This window comes from Esox lucius, chromosome 20, assembly GCF_011004845.1.
Source record: "Esox lucius isolate fEsoLuc1 chromosome 20, fEsoLuc1.pri, whole genome shotgun sequence".
Classification (NCBI taxonomy): Eukaryota; Metazoa; Chordata; class Actinopteri; order Esociformes; family Esocidae; genus Esox; species Esox lucius.
Genome location: NC_047588.1, coordinates 16,991,399 through 17,010,019, shown reverse-complemented (window position 1 = coordinate 17,010,019; position 18,621 = coordinate 16,991,399). Strand labels below are relative to the sequence as shown.

The following is an 18,621-nucleotide window of genomic DNA, read 5'->3' as shown; positions in this document are numbered from 1 at the left end:
TTGTTACCACTGTGCAGGCTGGTGGTGGTGGTGAAATGGTGTGGGGGATGTTTTCTTGGCACACTTTAGGCCCCTTAGTGCCAATTGGGCATCGTTTAAATGCCACGGCCTACCTGAACATTGTTTCTGAGCATGTCCATCCCTTTATGACCACCATGTACCCATCCTCTGATGGCTACTTCCAGCAGGATAATCCACCATGTCACAAAGCTCGAATCATTTCTAATTTGTTTCTTGAACATGACAATGAGTTCACTGTACTGAAAGGGCCCCCACAGTCACCAGATCTCAACCCAATAGAGCATATTTGGGATGTAGTGGAACGGGAGCTTTGTGCCCTGGATGTGCATCCCACAAATCTCCATCAACTGCAAGATGCTATCCTATCAATATGGGCCAACATTTCTAAAGAAGGCTTTCAGCACCTTGTTGAATCAATGCCACGTAGAATTAAGGCAGTTCTGAAGGCGAAAGGGGGTCAAACACAGTATTAGTATGGTGTTCCTAATAATCCTTTAGGTGAGTGTACTTTTGTAACTTGTTATCCAAGTATAACACATCATAGATTTAGGGAATTTTTTTATCTGTGAATTTGTATGTATGGTTCTTTCACCATGGGCTTTGAATTTAATTCCAAAAACAATTGTCCTGAGAGTTATGCAACTACAACATCTGGTCTACACAATATACAACAAGCAAATTTGAATTTCTGTATTCGTATTTTCATAAAATACCACAAGGTTTTGCATTCTTAGGGAATGTACAGTGGGGAGAACAAGTATTTGATACATTGATGATTTTGCAGGATTTCCCACTTACAAAGCATGTAGAAGTCTGTATTTTTTATCATAGGTACTCTTCAACTGTGAGTTGTATGATTTTTAAGTAAATAATTAGCATTTTATTGCATGACATAAGTATTTGATACATTAGAAAAGCAGAACATAATATTTGGTACAGAAACCTTTGTTTGCAATTACAGAGATCATACATTTCCTGTAGTTCTTGACCAGGTTTGCACACACTGCAGCAGGGATTTTGGCCCACTCCTCCATACAGACCTTCTCCAGATCCTTCAGGTTTTGGGTCTGTCGCTGGGCAATACAGACTTTCAGCTCCCTCCAAAGATTTTCTATTGGGTTCAGGTCTGGAGACTGGCTAGGCCATTCCAGGACCTTGAGATGTTTCTTACGGAGCCACTCCTTAGTTGGGGGCTGTGTGTTTCCGGTCGTTGTCATGCAGGAAGACCCAGCCACGACCCATCTTCAATGCTTTTACTGAGGGAAGGACGTTGTTGGCCAAGATCTCTATTTGTGTCTCATCACACCACATGACCTTCTCCCATTCCTCCTCTGGATCATCCAGATGTTCATTGGCAAACTTCAGACAGGCCTGGACATGCGCTGGCTTGAGCAGGGGGACCTTGCGTGCGCCGCAGGATTTTAATCCATGACGGCGTAGTGTGTTATGAATGGTTTTCTTTGAGACTGTGGCATCATTGATGCCCCACAAGGTGAGATCTTGCATGGAGACCCAGACTGAGGGAGATTGTCATCTTGAACTTCTTCCATTTTCTAATAATTGTGCCAACAGTTGTTGCCTTCTCACCAAGCTGCTTGCCTACTGTCCTGTAGCCCATCCCTTGTACAGGTCTACAATTTTATCCTTACACAGCTCTCTGGTCTTGGCCATTGTGGAGAGGTTGGAGTCTGTTTGATTGAGTGTGTGGACAGGTGTCTTTTATACAGGTAATGAGTTCAAACAGGTGCAGTTAATACAGGTAATGAGTGGAGAACAGGAGGGCTTCTTAAAGAAAAACTAACAGGTCTGTGAGAGCCGGAATTCTTACTGGTTGGTAGGTGATCAAATACTTATGTCATGCAATAAAATGCAAATTAATTATTTAAAAATCATACAATGTGATTTTCTGGATTTTTGTTTTAGATTCCGTCTCTCACAGTTGAACCTATGATAAAAATGACAGACCTCTACATGCTTTGTAAGTAGGAAAACCTGCAAAATCGGCAGTGTATCAAATACTTGTTCTCCCCACTGTATATATACCGCCTCCATAGCAAAACGGTGATTAGAGAATACAAATGGAACATGACCTTGAAGACCAAAATATAAACTTTTATTAACAATAGTTCTTTTAGGAAAAAGGTTGTTGATAATGCCGATGTGAAGTCCGTTTGCCTGATGAATCACATATAAACAAATTTACTGTCACAAGACAAATTGGAACACGACTGGTATAACATGGAGTCTTTGCCAAATTATTTAAACATGACTACATTCATTTTGCCTGATATTGCTTGCACTTCAATACATATTCTGTCTTAATAGTGTACTGTTCAGTGTGAAAACGGCCTTTGCCCATGCTCCTGGCCAGATGTGTGAAACAAATCTCAATGGCCTGGAAATCTCATGATATAAACCAACTGAAGTTCCATTGAGATGAAACACTCCTATAAGCATTTAGTTATTATTTGGTCACATATCATTTGCATGAAATAACTGCCTGAAGTCTGTGACCCGTTGACCCAGTCAGACACTGGGTATCTCCTCTGGTGATATAGCAAGGCTGTACAAAATACACATAAGGTAATAAATTACATTGTCATTTCCAGCATGTGGGGTATACAGTATGTATTGAATATTGGGCACCCTACCTTTGCAAGGATAATAGCACAAACTATTTTCCTGTTATTTCGTTGTGAGATTGAAAAATACATTGGTCCATTACATATAGGTCCAGAAATATTTGGACACTGACACAATTTTCCTAATTTTGTCTCTATACGCCACCACAATGGATTTGAAATGAACAACCAAGATGCAATTGAAGTGCAGATTTTCAGCTTTAATTCAAGGGGGTTGGTCAAGCTGAGGTGGCTTGGGCATCTGTTTCGGATGCCTCCGGAACACCTTCCTGGGAAGGTGTTCCGGTCCCGTCCCACCGGGAGGAGACCCCGGGGAAGACCTAGGACACGCTGGAGGGACTATGTCTCCCGGCTGGCCTGGGAACGCCTTGGTGTCCCCCCGGAAGAGCTGGAGGAAGTGTCTGGGGAGAGGGAAGTCTGGGCATCCCTGCTTAGACTGCTGCCCCCGCGACCCGGCCCCGGATAAGCGGAAGAAGATGATGATGATGATGGTCAAAAATATCTTATGAAATGTTTAAGAATTGCAACCATTTTCATACACAGTCCCCTTTTTTAAGGGGCTTAAATTTTATTGGACAAATTAACACAATCACAAAGAACATTTTCATTTTTAATACTTAGTTGAGAATAGGGGGCTACATATTAAAGAGCTGTAATTCCTAAACCTTTCCTCCAATTTGGATGTGAATACCCTCAAATTAAGGCGGAGTCTGCACTTTAAGCCCATATTCCTTATTTAACTGTAACTTTAATATATTTTGGTAAACAACCAAAATAACAACTTGTGTCAGTGTCCAAATATTTCCAGACCTAACTGTATATAGAATATTGTAAGACCCTTTTAAGATCCTTCCATCTGCACTTCAAACCACAGGTTACAATGTGATTGAAGTACGTAAATTACGAAAGCCATTGAACATTTGTATTTTATCAATTTATTTTTTCATTGAGAATATTGATGTGTGCTTGTAGTTATTTCTATGCTGGAAGACCCATCTGTAGCCTGGTTCCTGCCTCATTGGACAGACATCCAGGTGTTTGGCTAAAATGTACTGATTCTCGGTAGAGTTCATGATGCTTTGGCCCCAGGACCAGCGAAACCTAAACAGCCCCATTAAGATTATCCATATTTTACCCTTAGACCCCCTTATGTTTCCATCTGGCTCAAGGTTCTGATTGATGTATGTTCAGTAATGCCCTTCTGCACACCACTGTAGTGAGGATGGGTTATTTGAGTATTTGCTGTCTTTCTCTCAGCTGTAAAAAGCTGACAAAGTTGTAACACTAACTGTGGGGGTGAGTCACAACCTGTTACAGCTGCTCCTCCCCAGACCACCTGCTGTACACCTGGACCTCGTGGTGATATGGCTGAGGTCACCCGAGAACTCTGACATGCTGTGTAACAGGCTTTCAGTCAGTATTGCCAAAAGTATGCAAAAGCATGTAATGGTGAGGAAACTGCATTTTTAATTATCTTAAGGGGCTGGGAAAGTTTCCCTAGAAGTATGGTATAAAAAAATAAATGTACAGCCATGTTACATTCATTACTTTTTCCCCAACTACACCACCAAATTATTACTTCCTTTACCAACTCAGCTACCAATGTTTTTAACAGAATTTTGCCAAAAATAAAACAAAATTAATCAAACCAATAGACTGAATTCTTCTTTACGGTCCACAATGAGTAGTAACATACAGTGCCCTCCATAAGTATTGTGATTATTAGACATTTTTTATTTTTGCTGTACACTCAAGGCATATGAAAATATGATTAAAAGAAGAATGAGCCAAAATGTACAGACTGTCACCTTTTATTTCTAGTTGCTTCAATACATTTTAATAACTAAGAATAACAGCACTTTCCAAGTAAAATCCTTTCCTTTCATGTGAGCATAAGTATTCATATACACATTAATTTTTTGAATTGTCTTTCAATATTTGTCCCAATACCAATACTAGGGCACTATATACCATAAACCAATAAAGTGTTTGAAAGATAAGTCACAGTTATTTTTATTCTTTATTTTGTAAAGTAATCCATTCATATCTACAATAGTTAGGAATACACCTTTTAACAATGAGACAGTCACAACTAGAAAAACAGAATACGTTGAAATCTGATGGCACTTACAGGACATTTGATAGGAATTATTATAGCATTCAGACTGCTGTTCAGGCACAGCTGGCTGAATACTATGTGGGAAGGCTATCCACCCTTGACAACAAACTACAGAAATGTAGTGACATGGTCAACATTTTCTTAATAATTAGGACAGTTAAAAATACATTTACAACCAAGATTTATACTTCATTTATTTTGAACTGCTTAGCTCAAAAAGGCTATTCCTTACATCTTACAAAAATACTGTAATTCATTAATATCAAATGACATCTCCATTCTCTAATACATCTAGCTTGCCAGTTAATTGTAAGGGGATTTTGATGTAGTCATGCAAAGAAAAGGAGAGGCATTCTGAGACTTTTGATCACTGGTAGTAAAACGGGAACAATCGAGCCACAAAAATAGTTTACTGTCATATACAGTCTTGGCCAAAAGTATGGGCACCTTGCACTTTCATTCAAATAACGCACCATCTTCACCAGAAAACTGTTGGTATCCAAACATGTAGCTTCAGTCTGCGGTTGAACAGAGGCACAAAATCTAAATAATTTAGGAAAATCTTACTGGCAATATAACTGTTATTGGCACCTTCAAGAAGCGGTAAGAATTTGATTTCATTACATTTAACTGAAGCCGAGCTCCAGAGACCTTGATGTACTGGTTTCCACAATGCTTAATGTTATCAAGAAGTTAAAGATTCATTCCAATGGAACCGACCTCCTTTGATGGGGCCGAATTAGAAAACATGATAGAAAACTGCAGCAAAGAATTGTTTGAATGGTGGAGATTGTTCACTTGGCATAAGGCTTAAAGCTGACAGTGCTACTTGCATCATCTGTCGACAAATTCAGTTAAAAGGGGGTAATATGGTAGGAAATCCCCTACTAAGTGAGACATGAGAAAGCCCAACTGATGCTTGTCAAAACACACCTGAACAGGCCAGAAAATCCTTCTGGACAATCACCTTTGGACAGATGAGACCAAATTTGAGCTGTGGTAAACCACACCATCATTAAAAAAAAAAAAACTAAGCCTTCAGAGAAAAGAACAAGTCAAATAGGTTCTGTGGTGTTTTGGGTTTGCTTTACTGCCTCTGGCACTGGTTGCCTTGACTGTGTGCATGGCATCATTAAATCAGGAGAATACAAAAGGACTTTGGAGAGCAATGTTGAACCCGGTGTCAGAAAGGTGAGTCTCCATGAAAGGTCATGGGTCTTCCAGCATGAAAATCAAAACACAACTCAAAATCCAAGAATGGTTGAAGACACTGGGCTGGACAGTTCTGAAGTGGCCAGCAATGAGTCCTATTGAAAATCTGTCAAGAACTACAAGCAGTGGTTGGGAGTCAAACTTGAAATATGGATGAAATGGAGTAGTTGCATAATAAGAGTAGACCAGATGCCAGTACAGAGGTACAGGAAGCTCATCCATGCCTATTGAAGCCCTTAATTACAGCTGAAATTTCAAATAACAGGTGTGCCCTGTTAAAAGTTAATTTGTTTTTGAGTCAGTTGTGTTATGACAAGGTAGGTTGGTATGATGAAACCGGCTCTCATGAGGACCACTATGGGGGAAAGGGAGCCCCAGAGTTTCCTCTGCTGTTGAGGATAAGTTCATTAGAGTTACCAGCCTCAGAAATAGGGAATTAACTGCACCTCAGATTACAGCTCAAATAAACGCTTCTCAGAGTTCAAGTAACAGACATCTCAACATCAATTGTTCAGAGGAGACTGCAAGAATCCGGCCTTCATGGTTCAATTGCTGCAAAGAAACCACTACTGCTGGTACAGAGAATGCCAAGAGTGAGCAAGGCTGTTATCTAGGCAAAGGGTAGCTACTTTGAAGAATCTAAAATATAAATGTATTTAGATTTCTTTAACATCTGTATGGTGACTACATGGCTTGAAATCTTCACTATTATTCTAGAATGTGGAAAATAGTAAAAATAAAAAGATAAAATGCCCTTGACTGGGTAGGTGTCCAAAGTTTTGACTGTTACTGTATATATTAGTGCTACCACATATTGAGTCTAGGATGTAAATTCCATTTCTGATTTAAAAGGGTTCTGTAATAAGCGTGAAATAAAGAATTGTAGACAGCAAATACTTTGATCAATTTCAACTTATTTTAGAGACAAAAGTCATCAAAACCACTTTCTATTACAATTGGAAAAACACAGCTAACTGAGGTAAGATAGCAATTACTATAGATTCTGCAAACATAAACAACATAGTATACATCCAGCCTAAAATGGAAGGTTTAAAATTATATTTTGTTAATCACAGAAGTTCCAGACTGCATCTTTAAGTCGACCAAACTCTATGGCAGACTTATGGTGTTCCACATCAAGGGTCCAATCCTACATTACGAAAAATGTACTTATGTATCGCAACCTCTCAGGAGGATGTGATCCCTCAGATTAAAGTGGCGTGTTAAGGTGTTATATCCAAATACTCTTTAAGTGGATTCCTTCCCACCCAATTCAATTAATCACTTGTACTGGTAAGGGTTCCCACTATACTCCAGTCTTTACAGACCAGTGGTCAGTGATGAAGTTAAGAAACTTTTAAGGAGAACGGAACTTGTGACAGGGATATATCTGCAGCTTTTTAGAGATGATGAATAACAGGTCACTTATGGCATTTAATACTATGAAAGCTTTCTGTCTGTACTCAAGCTTGCAGCGATCCCAAGATCTGAGGGATCACGCACTCAACTTAAAATTACAAAACATCCAGAGGAAAAGAATTTGTCATTTGTAAAGGAATTATATGTACCGATTGTGGTACCTTGTTTTGTTTTTTTTATGTGAAATTAACTGTTACTACAACCTCTAAGAACCCTCCCTTTCTCCACACTCACCGCATGCCCCATGGGAACGTCAAAGAGTTGTCACCTCCCCACATGTCCCCAGTACTTCCACTGGAGGTAGGGGATGCAGTAGTACCTCACAGAGTTAGCCCTCCAAAGCACATGTACTTGACATCCAGGTACTCATCTACACCGTATTTGGAGCCCTCGCGACCAATGCCCGACTGTTTGACTCCGCCGAAGGAGGCCTCCGGGGTGGAGAGAAGGCCCTCGTTCACCCCCACCATGCCTACCTCCAGATTCTCCGTCACCCGCCAGATCTGACTCACATCCTGGGAAAAAAAGTAGCCTGGAAGAGGAGGATCAGAGAGAGGTTCAAGTACAATGAGAAAGACTGACTGGTCACATGAGATCAGGGACAATAAGCAGACACACACCGTCAGATTCATTGTTTGTTTTGAGGGGTTTGCAGATACGACAGCAGTACACAGTCATTTTTAGCTCACCTGCTAAACCCACATCGGATGCATTGGCAATGGCAAGTGCTTCCTCTTCCGTGTTAAACCTGTGGAAGGAAAGGGCAAGAAACAACCACGCTCTAATTAGTTTCCAAAGGTCAATGAAAAGCTACACTTTAACTAGTCACCATTTTAACAGGAATTCAGACTTTGTAATTCCGTAGTCTGAACTTTCCCCGTCCCACCAACCTGATGACAGGCAATAAAGGCCCAAAGGTTTCCTCTTTGGTACACAGCATGTGTGTGGTAACGTCAGTCAGAAGGGTGGGCTGATGGAAGGAGCCATCCAGACGCTTACCCCCCCTAAGGACCTTGGCCCCCTGGGACACTGCATCCTGTACCTGGTGCTCAACCTGGGGGGGGGGGCAACATGGGACGTCATAACCTTAACATAGGTTTAAGTAAAAATGTTGAATAGAACAATGAAAAAGCATATATATTACAGTTATAAATGACAGAAACCCTTGACAAGAGAAACCAGATCACCTTCTCTGCGGCACGGACATTGATGAGGGGTCCTTGGGTGGTGTTTGGATCAGCGCCATGGCCCAAACGGAGCTCTGTATCCATGGCTTTCCCTAACTTCTCTACGAACCGATCATGGATACCACTTTGGACCAGGAAGCGGTTGGAGCAGACGCATGTCTAATGGGGTTACAGGGCACATTGAAGAATATAGGAAGAATTCCAACTTTCAGTGTTCCATACTGAGACCAAGTTATCACATTTTGCAACCCAATGAATTGTTTCTTGGTGGCCTGAATGCATTACCATCACAGCAGTCTGGTAGACCTCTTCATAATCACCTAAAAAATGACTGGCAACCATGATAAAGAATACAAAAATAAATGATAAAATTAGCTATACTGTAACTAACTGTAGAATACTGTCAATTAGATTCAATGGGCAACATATCACAAATACCTGAGATGCTTTATGGTTACCAATGCAATTAGAGCAGTAGCATGTGATGGGATGTACCTCATTTACCAGCCAATCAGCATACAGTTTAATAATTAGGTTTTAAACAGCCTTTTTTGCTCATGTTTACAAAGGGGGCCAATCATTTTGGAGGTCACAGCATTTTTCCACTTCTTGGAAACATTGATGCTCCTAACCTTTCCGATTAGTGGTACTAGCACATACATTTGTGGTAACACCAAGTGAAAACAGTAGAGGCACCAGTGAACAATATTAGTCGTAGCCCTAATTTCATTTATTTCAGTAAAATAGACAAAAATGTCTTAGTTGAGTTTCAGAACCTGTCCTGAGTTCCTGAATTTGGAGTTCATGGCTCCCGCCACAGCCTTGTCCAGATCAGCACTGTCAAACACGATGAAGGGGGCATGGCCACCCAGCTCCATAGAAACCCTCTTGACAGTGTCGGCAGCTTGTTTCAAGAGAATCTGAGGACGAGTAAGCAGATATCAAAAAGATTGCACTGGGTTTCCCTTGGGCACATTATATACCAACAAAGGTGCAAGACTGGCCTTTTAAGTACTCAGCTTATTCTGAACGCCTTCTGGGTCTGTTTCCATACCTTGCCAGTGGAAGTGGATCCAGTGAAGGAGACCTTCCTCACCAGGGGGTCTGTGCAGAGGATTGTGCCTACAGAGGGGGTCTTCTCTCTGGAGCAGGGCACCACGTTAAAAACCCCCGCCGGGATTCCAGCCTGTCCTGCCAGCTACACACACACACACAATGTGCTGTGACTCAGTTAAATGATATAAGGGCAGAATGTGTTGTCGTAGGGAAGGACAAACTGACCTCGGCAAGTGCCAGGGCAGAGAGGGGTGTGTCCTCAGCAGGTTTCACCACGACGGTGCAACCGGCAGCCAGGGCCGCGCCAACTTTCCGGGTAATCATAGCACTAGGGAAGTTCCACTGTGTGTGGAGGGGAGGGGTACCAGATATTATGAAGGTGTTTAGTTCTTCAGCCCCAAAGAAGGACATTCCAGACAAAAATACTAAGTAGAGAGACAAAGTATTACCGGAGTGATGATGGAGGCCACACCCACAGGCTGTTTCATTAGAAGGATCTTACGATCCTTCGTTGCGGATGGCACAACATCCCCATAGACACGACGCGCCTCCTCAGAGAACCACTCCAGGAAGGAAGCAGCGTAAGCAATCTCCCCCAGGGACTCCTTCATAGGCTTGCCCTAAGGTGTAAAATAATTGGGTTTCAGTCACAACAAAATAATATTTATTACAAGGAAACAGTGGGCATGGCAACCAACAAGACACTCACACACTCAAAGGTGATGAGCTTCGCAAGGTCCTCCTTGTTCAATGTTAAAAGATCGTACCATTTCCGTAGAAGAACACTTCTTTCCTATAGGAAAAGAAAAACAACAAGTCAGATAAACCTCTGAGGCACATAACCACATGACCTGTCTAGGCGTTGCACACCAGGGAACTTGCAGGTTCTTGAGTATTACATTACCAAAAGTGATTCAACCTAAAACAAACTGTTACAAGTTTGAAACCAGCAGAAGGTTAATTAATTTTAACAAAAAAATTGATTACCTTATTTTTAACAAAAAAATTACCCTAATGGCAATGGTATGGTAATCGAGATCTGTAAACAAGTGTTCTCAATTAACCGCGAAACTTGACAGGGCTTGTGTTGGAGATTTTTTATTCGGTTCGGACTGACTATATTTAAAAGTATAACATACTACTTTGTCCTTATACTATACTAGGAACCCTATTATATTACAGTACTTATTATTAGCTTACAATTTATGTAATTCATTAGCGACTTTACTCTTCTGAATCGAAGACGGCCCGTTTTCTTTTCTTATCAACAAGGATAGAGCGAGGGAATTATTCCTGAACTTTAGCATTTAGACTACACTGCTACACATTTTACAATTGTGAACCTGTGTTTTTAGTAGATATTAAATATTCTCTTAAATGTAATGGATGTGGCAATGTCTGAAAGGTGTGATTTTTTTAAAAAGACTAAAAAATGCACTATAAGGAACATTAGCTTTCCTAAGGAAATTATAACTTTTGAATGCTCAATTTGCACTTGGAGACGTTTGCCCAATATCTGCGACGATTTTGATGGTAACAGCCAGAGGTAGCCTGCCATTTACCATTAATTAGTCCTCTCTTAATCTGAAGTATTATTTGACATCCACGGTGACAGCAGAATATTGTATCAACTTGATGAAAAAGGGACAGGGTGAAGCATTATTACCTTTGCTGTGTATTGCTTCCAGGAGTAGAAAGCTTTATAGGCTGCGTCGACCGCTAATTTAGCCTCTGTTGGACCGCAGTCTGCGACTTTAGCAATTTCTTCTCCCGTAGCAGGGTCCAATACTGGGAAGGTAGACGCAACATTGATCCACTGCCCGTTGACATAGCCCTGCGTCCGGAAAAGCGGAGAGGAAACGTCGAGGCTGAACTGCCGATGCATGAAAGTCGGTAGGCCGGGTAAAACCTGGCGGAGGAGACACCGATTTTTAAGGAGACAGAAACGACCCATCATTGCTCGGCAATAGCTCCAGAATGTCCACAAGAGGATGCAAGTGGAATGCTGTCAGGTTAAATCACAACCAAACTGCCCTAGACCGCCTTCTACTTCCGTGTTTTTTTAGCGGTTGGACCATAGACATCATATATAAAGGCTAGACGTCTCATGGCGCAGTCACTTCCGGCATCACCGGTGGCCATCTTGTCACAGGCAGGCTTCCTGGCGGGCTCTGTGGTGCCTGATGTAAGGTGAGTGATCAGCACTAACACAAATACTCATATCTTGCTGAAACCTTGACGGATTTACAAACGGTTTGGTTTCTTACAAACGTGGCTATAAATCTGAATGCTTGAAAATGTTGAAATTGCAGCTTTTCTTTTCTAAAAACGTCTAAATCTTGCAGTATAGTTGGATCACGGCTACTTGCGCAAGTTATCAAGGCAGATATCACAAACGAGCTGTTCGATTATAGAGGTTTTACTGACACCAATAACGATTTTATGACAACTAATCTTTTGTCAAAATTACAATATTTGTGGATGTGGTTGTAGTTATTTGCTGGCTAATAACAATAAGCGTTGAGTGAGACCTATGGCAGCTAACCTTACAGTTTAGCTGCTAACCAGCAAAGTTGCACATGCTTTTCAATCCGGTTGGTTCCTGTGCTGCTTGAAGGACAGCAATATGTCCTGATCTACAGGTTCAGCCAGGACTTCTTGGAGCTTCTCTTCAACTCCATCAGAGCATCTGGTAGGGTTCATAATTTATATTTACCAGCTCCAACACTAAGTGACACAGTGTCAGCAAATGCTTGTATTGTTTTCAGTTTGTAGGTCCATATGTTTTTTTTTTACTTTTGGTAACATGTTTTCTGAAGACATACACCCTAAGACATGCACAATACCTGGAAGTGTCACAAACCATTTTGACTATTTAGAAAAATGCCTGTGTTTGACTATTTGTTTTCGGAACTTATCATCACTGATACAGTCTGAATTGTATGATAATGTCATTCAACCTATTTTATGTGGAAAGATCATTCAGGGGTGGCTAGTTCTAATTAGTCTTTTTGTAAAAATGTTTTAAGCATAAAACATTTTAAAGCATTTATTGAATATCTGTGTACTATACTCGTATCTTTTTTATTTATTTATTTATTTTTTTTAAACGATGGCTGGAATAACAACCCTAATGCCAGCCAGTTCAAGTACATCTTTAGGATGTAAAGCTGATGGCCGAGTGTGGGGTTGTTAAACCATGCAGAGGCAATGTGACGGCACAGGGTGACACAGAGTCCCTACCAGCTGTCATCGACACCTCTACAAGCCTGTCAGCTGTAGATGTGTCCTCTGCAGCAGGAGGAGAAGATCTTCCATCCCCGTTTGCTGACATTCCTGCCCAAGTACATGATCACAGCTACCTTCCCGTCCACCTCGATGGTCTTGTGGACAACTCTCTCATGTACATTTCAGGTGAAGGCTAACTGAAAGTCGATTTTATTTTTTTCCCCTATAACCAAAAGTGCCAATAGTCACAATCTGGGGAAAAACAATCTCACGATTGTCCAAAAAAAGAAGTGTTCCCTTAATTTCCCCATGCTTATTAATGATTATTGTTATGATATTACTAACTCAAATTTCAGGATTTGTTGTGCGACAGGCTCTGAAGAAGCTGTCGTGTGATGTCTGCCGTGCCAGCCTGGTGACAGATGCTGTATCTGCCATCAAGGACCAGAGCTACCACATGCTGACTTTAAAAAACAATGGAGGTCTGGTGATTCCATCAGAGGGAACCGTGAGGGTCGTCAGGGCAGCACAGTGGGTCATTCGGCAGTCATCAGGCAGTCATCAGGCAGTACCAGACGATCACAGCCCATCAAACTGCTTGAGGTTGTTTACATTGTCTGAAAAAGGATCGGTTCAGAGGATGTTTGTGTTGGGATAGACAGCCACCACTATAGGCTGTTAAAAATAATTCTGTCCCTGTTTTTGAAGTTAAGGCTGCACCACATCGCCAGAATTACAATCCTCAGCTTACAGAGCAACAACAGTTGTGTTTCTAAAGTCATATCAAGTGACCTAGAGGGCTGAAATGTGGTCAGTTCAGAGATGCTTGTTATTCGGCAAAAAGAAAAAACATAATTTTATTATAATAGTACAAAAGTGTATATGTCTTGTTGCCATTCTGTAGCCTATTTATTGATTTTTCATAAATACCTTGTGTTTGTATATTCATTACACCTATCTGGTTCTGTTCAAGGATATTTTCATATGGAAGTCCAAGTTTTTAATGGTTCATATGTATGCAGTGTCATAACTTCATCTCTGACGTTTATAAAAAACCAAACCGTAAACACAATGTTACAAGTGAGTGAGCAGCCTGTGGCAAGATGGCCGCCATGTGCGGACGTCGACCTCCATTGGCCAACAGCGCGGACAAGGTATCTAGCCTTTATATATGATGTCTATGGGTTGGACTCCAACAATTTGTGCATTACCGCCACCTACGGTTTTAGAGCAGAAGTCAGCTTCAAGGAGAATCAAAATCCTTCCAACCAACCCCGTCTCTTGTATCCCCAAAGAATACGAAATGTTTTCACATTGTGTCGTACATACCAGAGCAGAGGCGTTGCAAGGATCACAATACATTCGTACCCCCCCCCCCCCCCCCCCGGACAGAAAGTACAGGGTTTTTAATGTACATGCTAGCGGCCTACTCGTCTACGTAGTCATAACGCGTGATAGGAATTATAGATTCATAAAAAAATGATTTGGTCAATTTTAGATCCGGGGCTATAGCCCGGACGCCCAGGTCCATAAGACGCCATGGCACACCAACCGAAATTAAAGCCTATTCTTAATCTCAGTTGTACCTTATATCATCCACACCGTATAAATACGTGATCTACTCTCAATTTCCTGACAAAAGTCACACCTTTTTGTTGGATGTTTCCCTATCAAATTTAAGGTGGTTTTCAAACGGATGGGCACCACTTGAAGTCTAGTAAACTGATTCCTTTATTCTGTTTCTAAATGCCCCCCTACCATCCCCGACTTAGCACTGTATTCTGATCAGGTGCCTGCCTTTAGAGTCCGCATTCCACCGCTCCTGCTTTCTCTTCATCATCCCAGTCCGTACCATGCATTTAGTCAATGCGCTGCTCTTGGAGACTGCCATACCTCCAACTGCCATACTCCACCTCCTTACCAAGGGCCTATTACGCAAATATCGGCTGACATATTCCCTTCCACCCTTCATGGGTTGGTACCCAAGTAAATATGCTCTCCCAGCATTCCCACCCTGTCCTGTTTGTATAACCTCATATAGGATGTCCTGTCGACTATTAGGTCTAAATGACAGCACCCCTTTCTGTTTTAGTTTACCCCCAGTGTCAACTGTACCGCCCTAAATTCTGAACTACAAATGCTAAACCTGCCCGTCCAGGCCTCGGGTCTTTTGATCCAACCGTAAACATGGCCATGTCGGTACAGTACTGCTGAGTGCGGAATTTAAATCACTTTTTCTTGTTCTAGGATAAATCGAGTTTAAACCAGCCCTGAAAGCAGTCGCATAAACACGTAATCATAAGGCACATTCACAATAGGCTACATACCCAAACATAATTATTCGGTTCCTTTTTTTAAACTTTATATACAAGTTGTTTAGAAAAGGAACTATCAAAGCAGATTTTTACGCCGTGTTCAAACAAACTGTAAAACGCAAATACCACATACAAATACAGGGATTTAATATAATTATGGTAGATAGCGATGAATACCTTACTAAGTCGGGTCTTTTCCGTCACCGTGTTGACCAATAAGGTTTAATATTAGACCAGGGTTATTCCGCAATAAGGTCAACCTGAACATGAAAAAACAGTTACCAATTAAATAGCCCAGATTTTGCACATTTGTGCTAATTTCTTGGTCCTTAGAAGTACACATAATTTTCAGATTACAACAGAAGTATTACAAGGAATTTTGGTTTATAAATGTATCATATTAAGCTTACTTTTGCACAATGTCACATAATGGAAAACGTCAGACTCGTAACAGTCAATTTCCCTCTCTAAAGCAAATATGAAAATAGATTCATAATTGTTTCTGTATGCAGAAAGTGGCAGTTCATAAAATACCCAAAGAATATAAGATTGACATTTGTCAATGTTTATGTTCTCCCAAAAATGCCAGTCTGTTTTGTCACGCAAGTTTTGTTGTTAAAATTATTTACAATTTTGAAATGTGTCTACACTTCCTCTGTAGGGTTTTACGAATATATATCTTGAAATGTAAACTTATCTTGATAACTCATTTCTGTAATGAAATAACATTCAGATTTTGTGTGAAAACATCACATCCATAACGCTGGAATTTTCCACCATGTAATGAGTTTAAAACTTACGAGTTCAGCTGACCAATCACAAGTTTGGGTGTACAGGTGCTGGTCATAAAATTAGAATATCATCAAAAAGTTGATTTATTTCAGTAATTCCATTCAAAAAGTGAAACTTGTATAATGTATACATTCATTCCACACAGACTGATATATTTCAAGTGTTTATTTCTTTTAATATTGATGATTATAACTGACAACTAATGAAAAACCCAAATTCAGTATCTCAGAAAATTAGAATATTGTGAAAAGGTTCAATATTGAAGACACCTGGTGCCACACTCTAGTCAGCTAATTAACCCAAAACACCTGCAAAAGCTTTTATATGTTCCCTCAGTCTAGTTCTCTAGGCAACACAATCATGGGGAAGACTGCTGACTTGACAGCTGTCCAAAAGACAACCATTGACACCTTGCACAAGACACAAAAGGTCATAGATAAAAAGGCTGGCTGTTCACAGAGCTCTGTGTCCAAGCACATTAATAGAGAGGTGAAGGGAAGGAAAAGATGTGGTAGAAAAAGTGTACAAGCAGTAGGAATAACCGCACCCTGGAGAGGATTGTGAAACAAAACCCATTCAAAAATGTGGGGGAGATTCACAAAGAGTGGACTGCAGCTGGAGTTAGTGCTTCAAGAACCACCACGCACAGACGTATGCAAGACATGGGTTTCAGCTGTCGCATTCCTTGTCAAGCCACTCTTGAACAAGACACAGCGTCAGAAGCGTCCCGCCTGGGCTAAAGACAAAAAGGACTGGACTGTTGCTGAGTTATGTTCTCTGATGAAAGTATATTTTGCATTTCCTTTGGAAATCAAGGTCCCAGAGTCTGGAGGAAGAGAGGAGAGGCACAGAATCCACGTTGCTTGAAGTCCAGTGTAAAGTTTCCACAGTCAGTGATGGTTTGGGGTGCCATGTCATCTGCTGGTGTTTTCTGAGGTCCAAGGTCAACACCGCTGTCTACCAGGAAGTTTTAGAGCACTTCATGCTTCCTGCTGCTGACCAACTTTATGGAGATGCAGATTTCATTTTCCAACAGGACTTGGCACCTGCACACAGTGCCAAAGCTACCAGTACCTGGTTTAAGGACCATGGTATCCCTGTTCTTAATTGGCAAGCAAACTCACCTGACCTTAACCCTATAGAAAATCTATGGGGTATTGTAAAGAGGAAGATGTGATACGCCAGACCCAACAATGCAGAAGAGCTGACGGCCACTATCAGAGCAACCTGGGCTCTCATAACACCTGAGCAGTGCCACAGACTGATTGACCCCATGCTACGCCGCATTGCTTCAGTAATTCAGGCAAAAGGAACCCCAACTAAGTATTGAGTGCTGTACATGCTCATACTTTTCATGTTCATACTTTTCAGTGGGCCAACATTTCTAAAAATCAATTTCATGTATTGGTCTTAAGTAATATTAAAATTTTCCGAGATACTAAATCTGGGATTTTTATTAGTTGTCAGTTATAATCATCACAATTAAAGAAATAAACATTTGAAATATCAGTCTGTGTGTAATGAATGAATATAATATACAAGTTTCACTTTTTGAATGGAATTACTGAAATCAACTTTTTGATGATATTCAAATTTTATGACCAGCACCTGTATGTTACAGGTCCTGGATTTGGGACTGGTGTAGCTGTTTGAAGTGTTAAAACCTGGGAAACAGAATGAGGCGGGAAACGTGGCTTGCTTTTCCAGAGTTATCGTGTCCACATATACATATAAGTAGCCCATGTCTGTACCTTAGCGTGGTCTCGGGATTTTATATCTTACATATTTACACAAAAGTATTTGTTAGGAATTCGTATTAAGTTTATAGTATCACAGTACTGGCCTTAAGGTAAAAAAAATAATAATAATTGGTTAGGCAACACAGAACTGAGGTAACTTAGGGTTATGTTTAGGAAAAAAGTCTCTGATTATAACATTTAAGTGAAGGTTGGGGATGATGGATGGAAAGGTCAAGCACCAGTGATTATTTTTTTTACAGGTGACAATGTTAGGGGGTCATGACCCCTTCCGATATCACTTACCCTCACTGAAGAGTAAAAATCCCGGAAACGTTTTACACCCCAATATGAAAAACAAAAAGCCACTATTGGTTGACATAACGTTTCTCAACTAAAATGAAAACAGAATAATGTATTTACATTTCTACAGTGGTAGCTTGATGTAGAAGGCCTAAAACTCCATCAAATGGTTACCTCATGAACAACAGTCGTAGAACATTGTAACAAAATATCTAGCACATTTATTTTTTTCAAACCTTGAATATAAACAACCCTATAATGACAAATCATCTGTATCACTGTCCCCATAAGTGATATCTCTAAACAGAATTCTTGTCCCAGCTCTGATGTAAAATGGATAGGATTTAGTGTATATATAGTTAAATCCCAAGGATTCCGGTAGCAGGTACTCTTGGAGAGTTAGCCTTTCATGAGAATGATTAAAGCAATTAGGCACAACGAGGTGTCGTCGTACACGGCCAATATCTCACAGACATGGAATTTAGGCGACATCACAATACCCATAAATGCCTCGCTCCTATAAACCAGGCACCAATGCTATTAAACTTTGAAAAGTAATCCAACGTCATACAAGTTGTATGCAGTCTCATA

The 18,621-nt window shown here is 40.7% G+C and overlaps 1 protein-coding gene across 3 annotated transcripts; it reads right to left on the bottom strand.

The window, feature by feature from the left end:
- Positions 1–4,458: 4,458 nt before the first annotated feature.
- aldh5a1 (aldehyde dehydrogenase 5 family, member A1 (succinate-semialdehyde dehydrogenase)) lies at positions 4,459–15,448 on the bottom strand. 3 transcript variants are annotated; one of them, XM_010885255.3, is made up of 11 exons: positions 15,377–15,448; positions 11,323–11,565; positions 10,366–10,449; positions 10,106–10,276; positions 9,882–9,998; positions 9,655–9,798; positions 9,377–9,520; positions 8,601–8,759; positions 8,304–8,467; positions 8,103–8,161; positions 4,459–7,945 (listed from the first exon to the last, which is right to left on the bottom strand). In XM_010885255.3, the coding sequence occupies exons 2-11, from the start codon at positions 11,539–11,541 to the stop codon at positions 7,734–7,736; spliced, it is 1,473 nt and encodes a 490-aa protein (XP_010883557.1). In that variant the 5' UTR covers positions 11,542–11,565; positions 15,377–15,448; the 3' UTR covers positions 4,459–7,733. The 3 variants fall into 3 exon arrangements, with proteins under 3 accessions (XP_010883557.1, XP_010883559.1, XP_034144944.1); XM_010885257.3 differs by having other exon boundaries at positions 15,382–15,397; XM_034289053.1 differs by lacking the exon at positions 15,377–15,448 and adding an exon at positions 14,737–14,865.
- Positions 15,449–18,621: the final 3,173 nt, after the last annotated feature.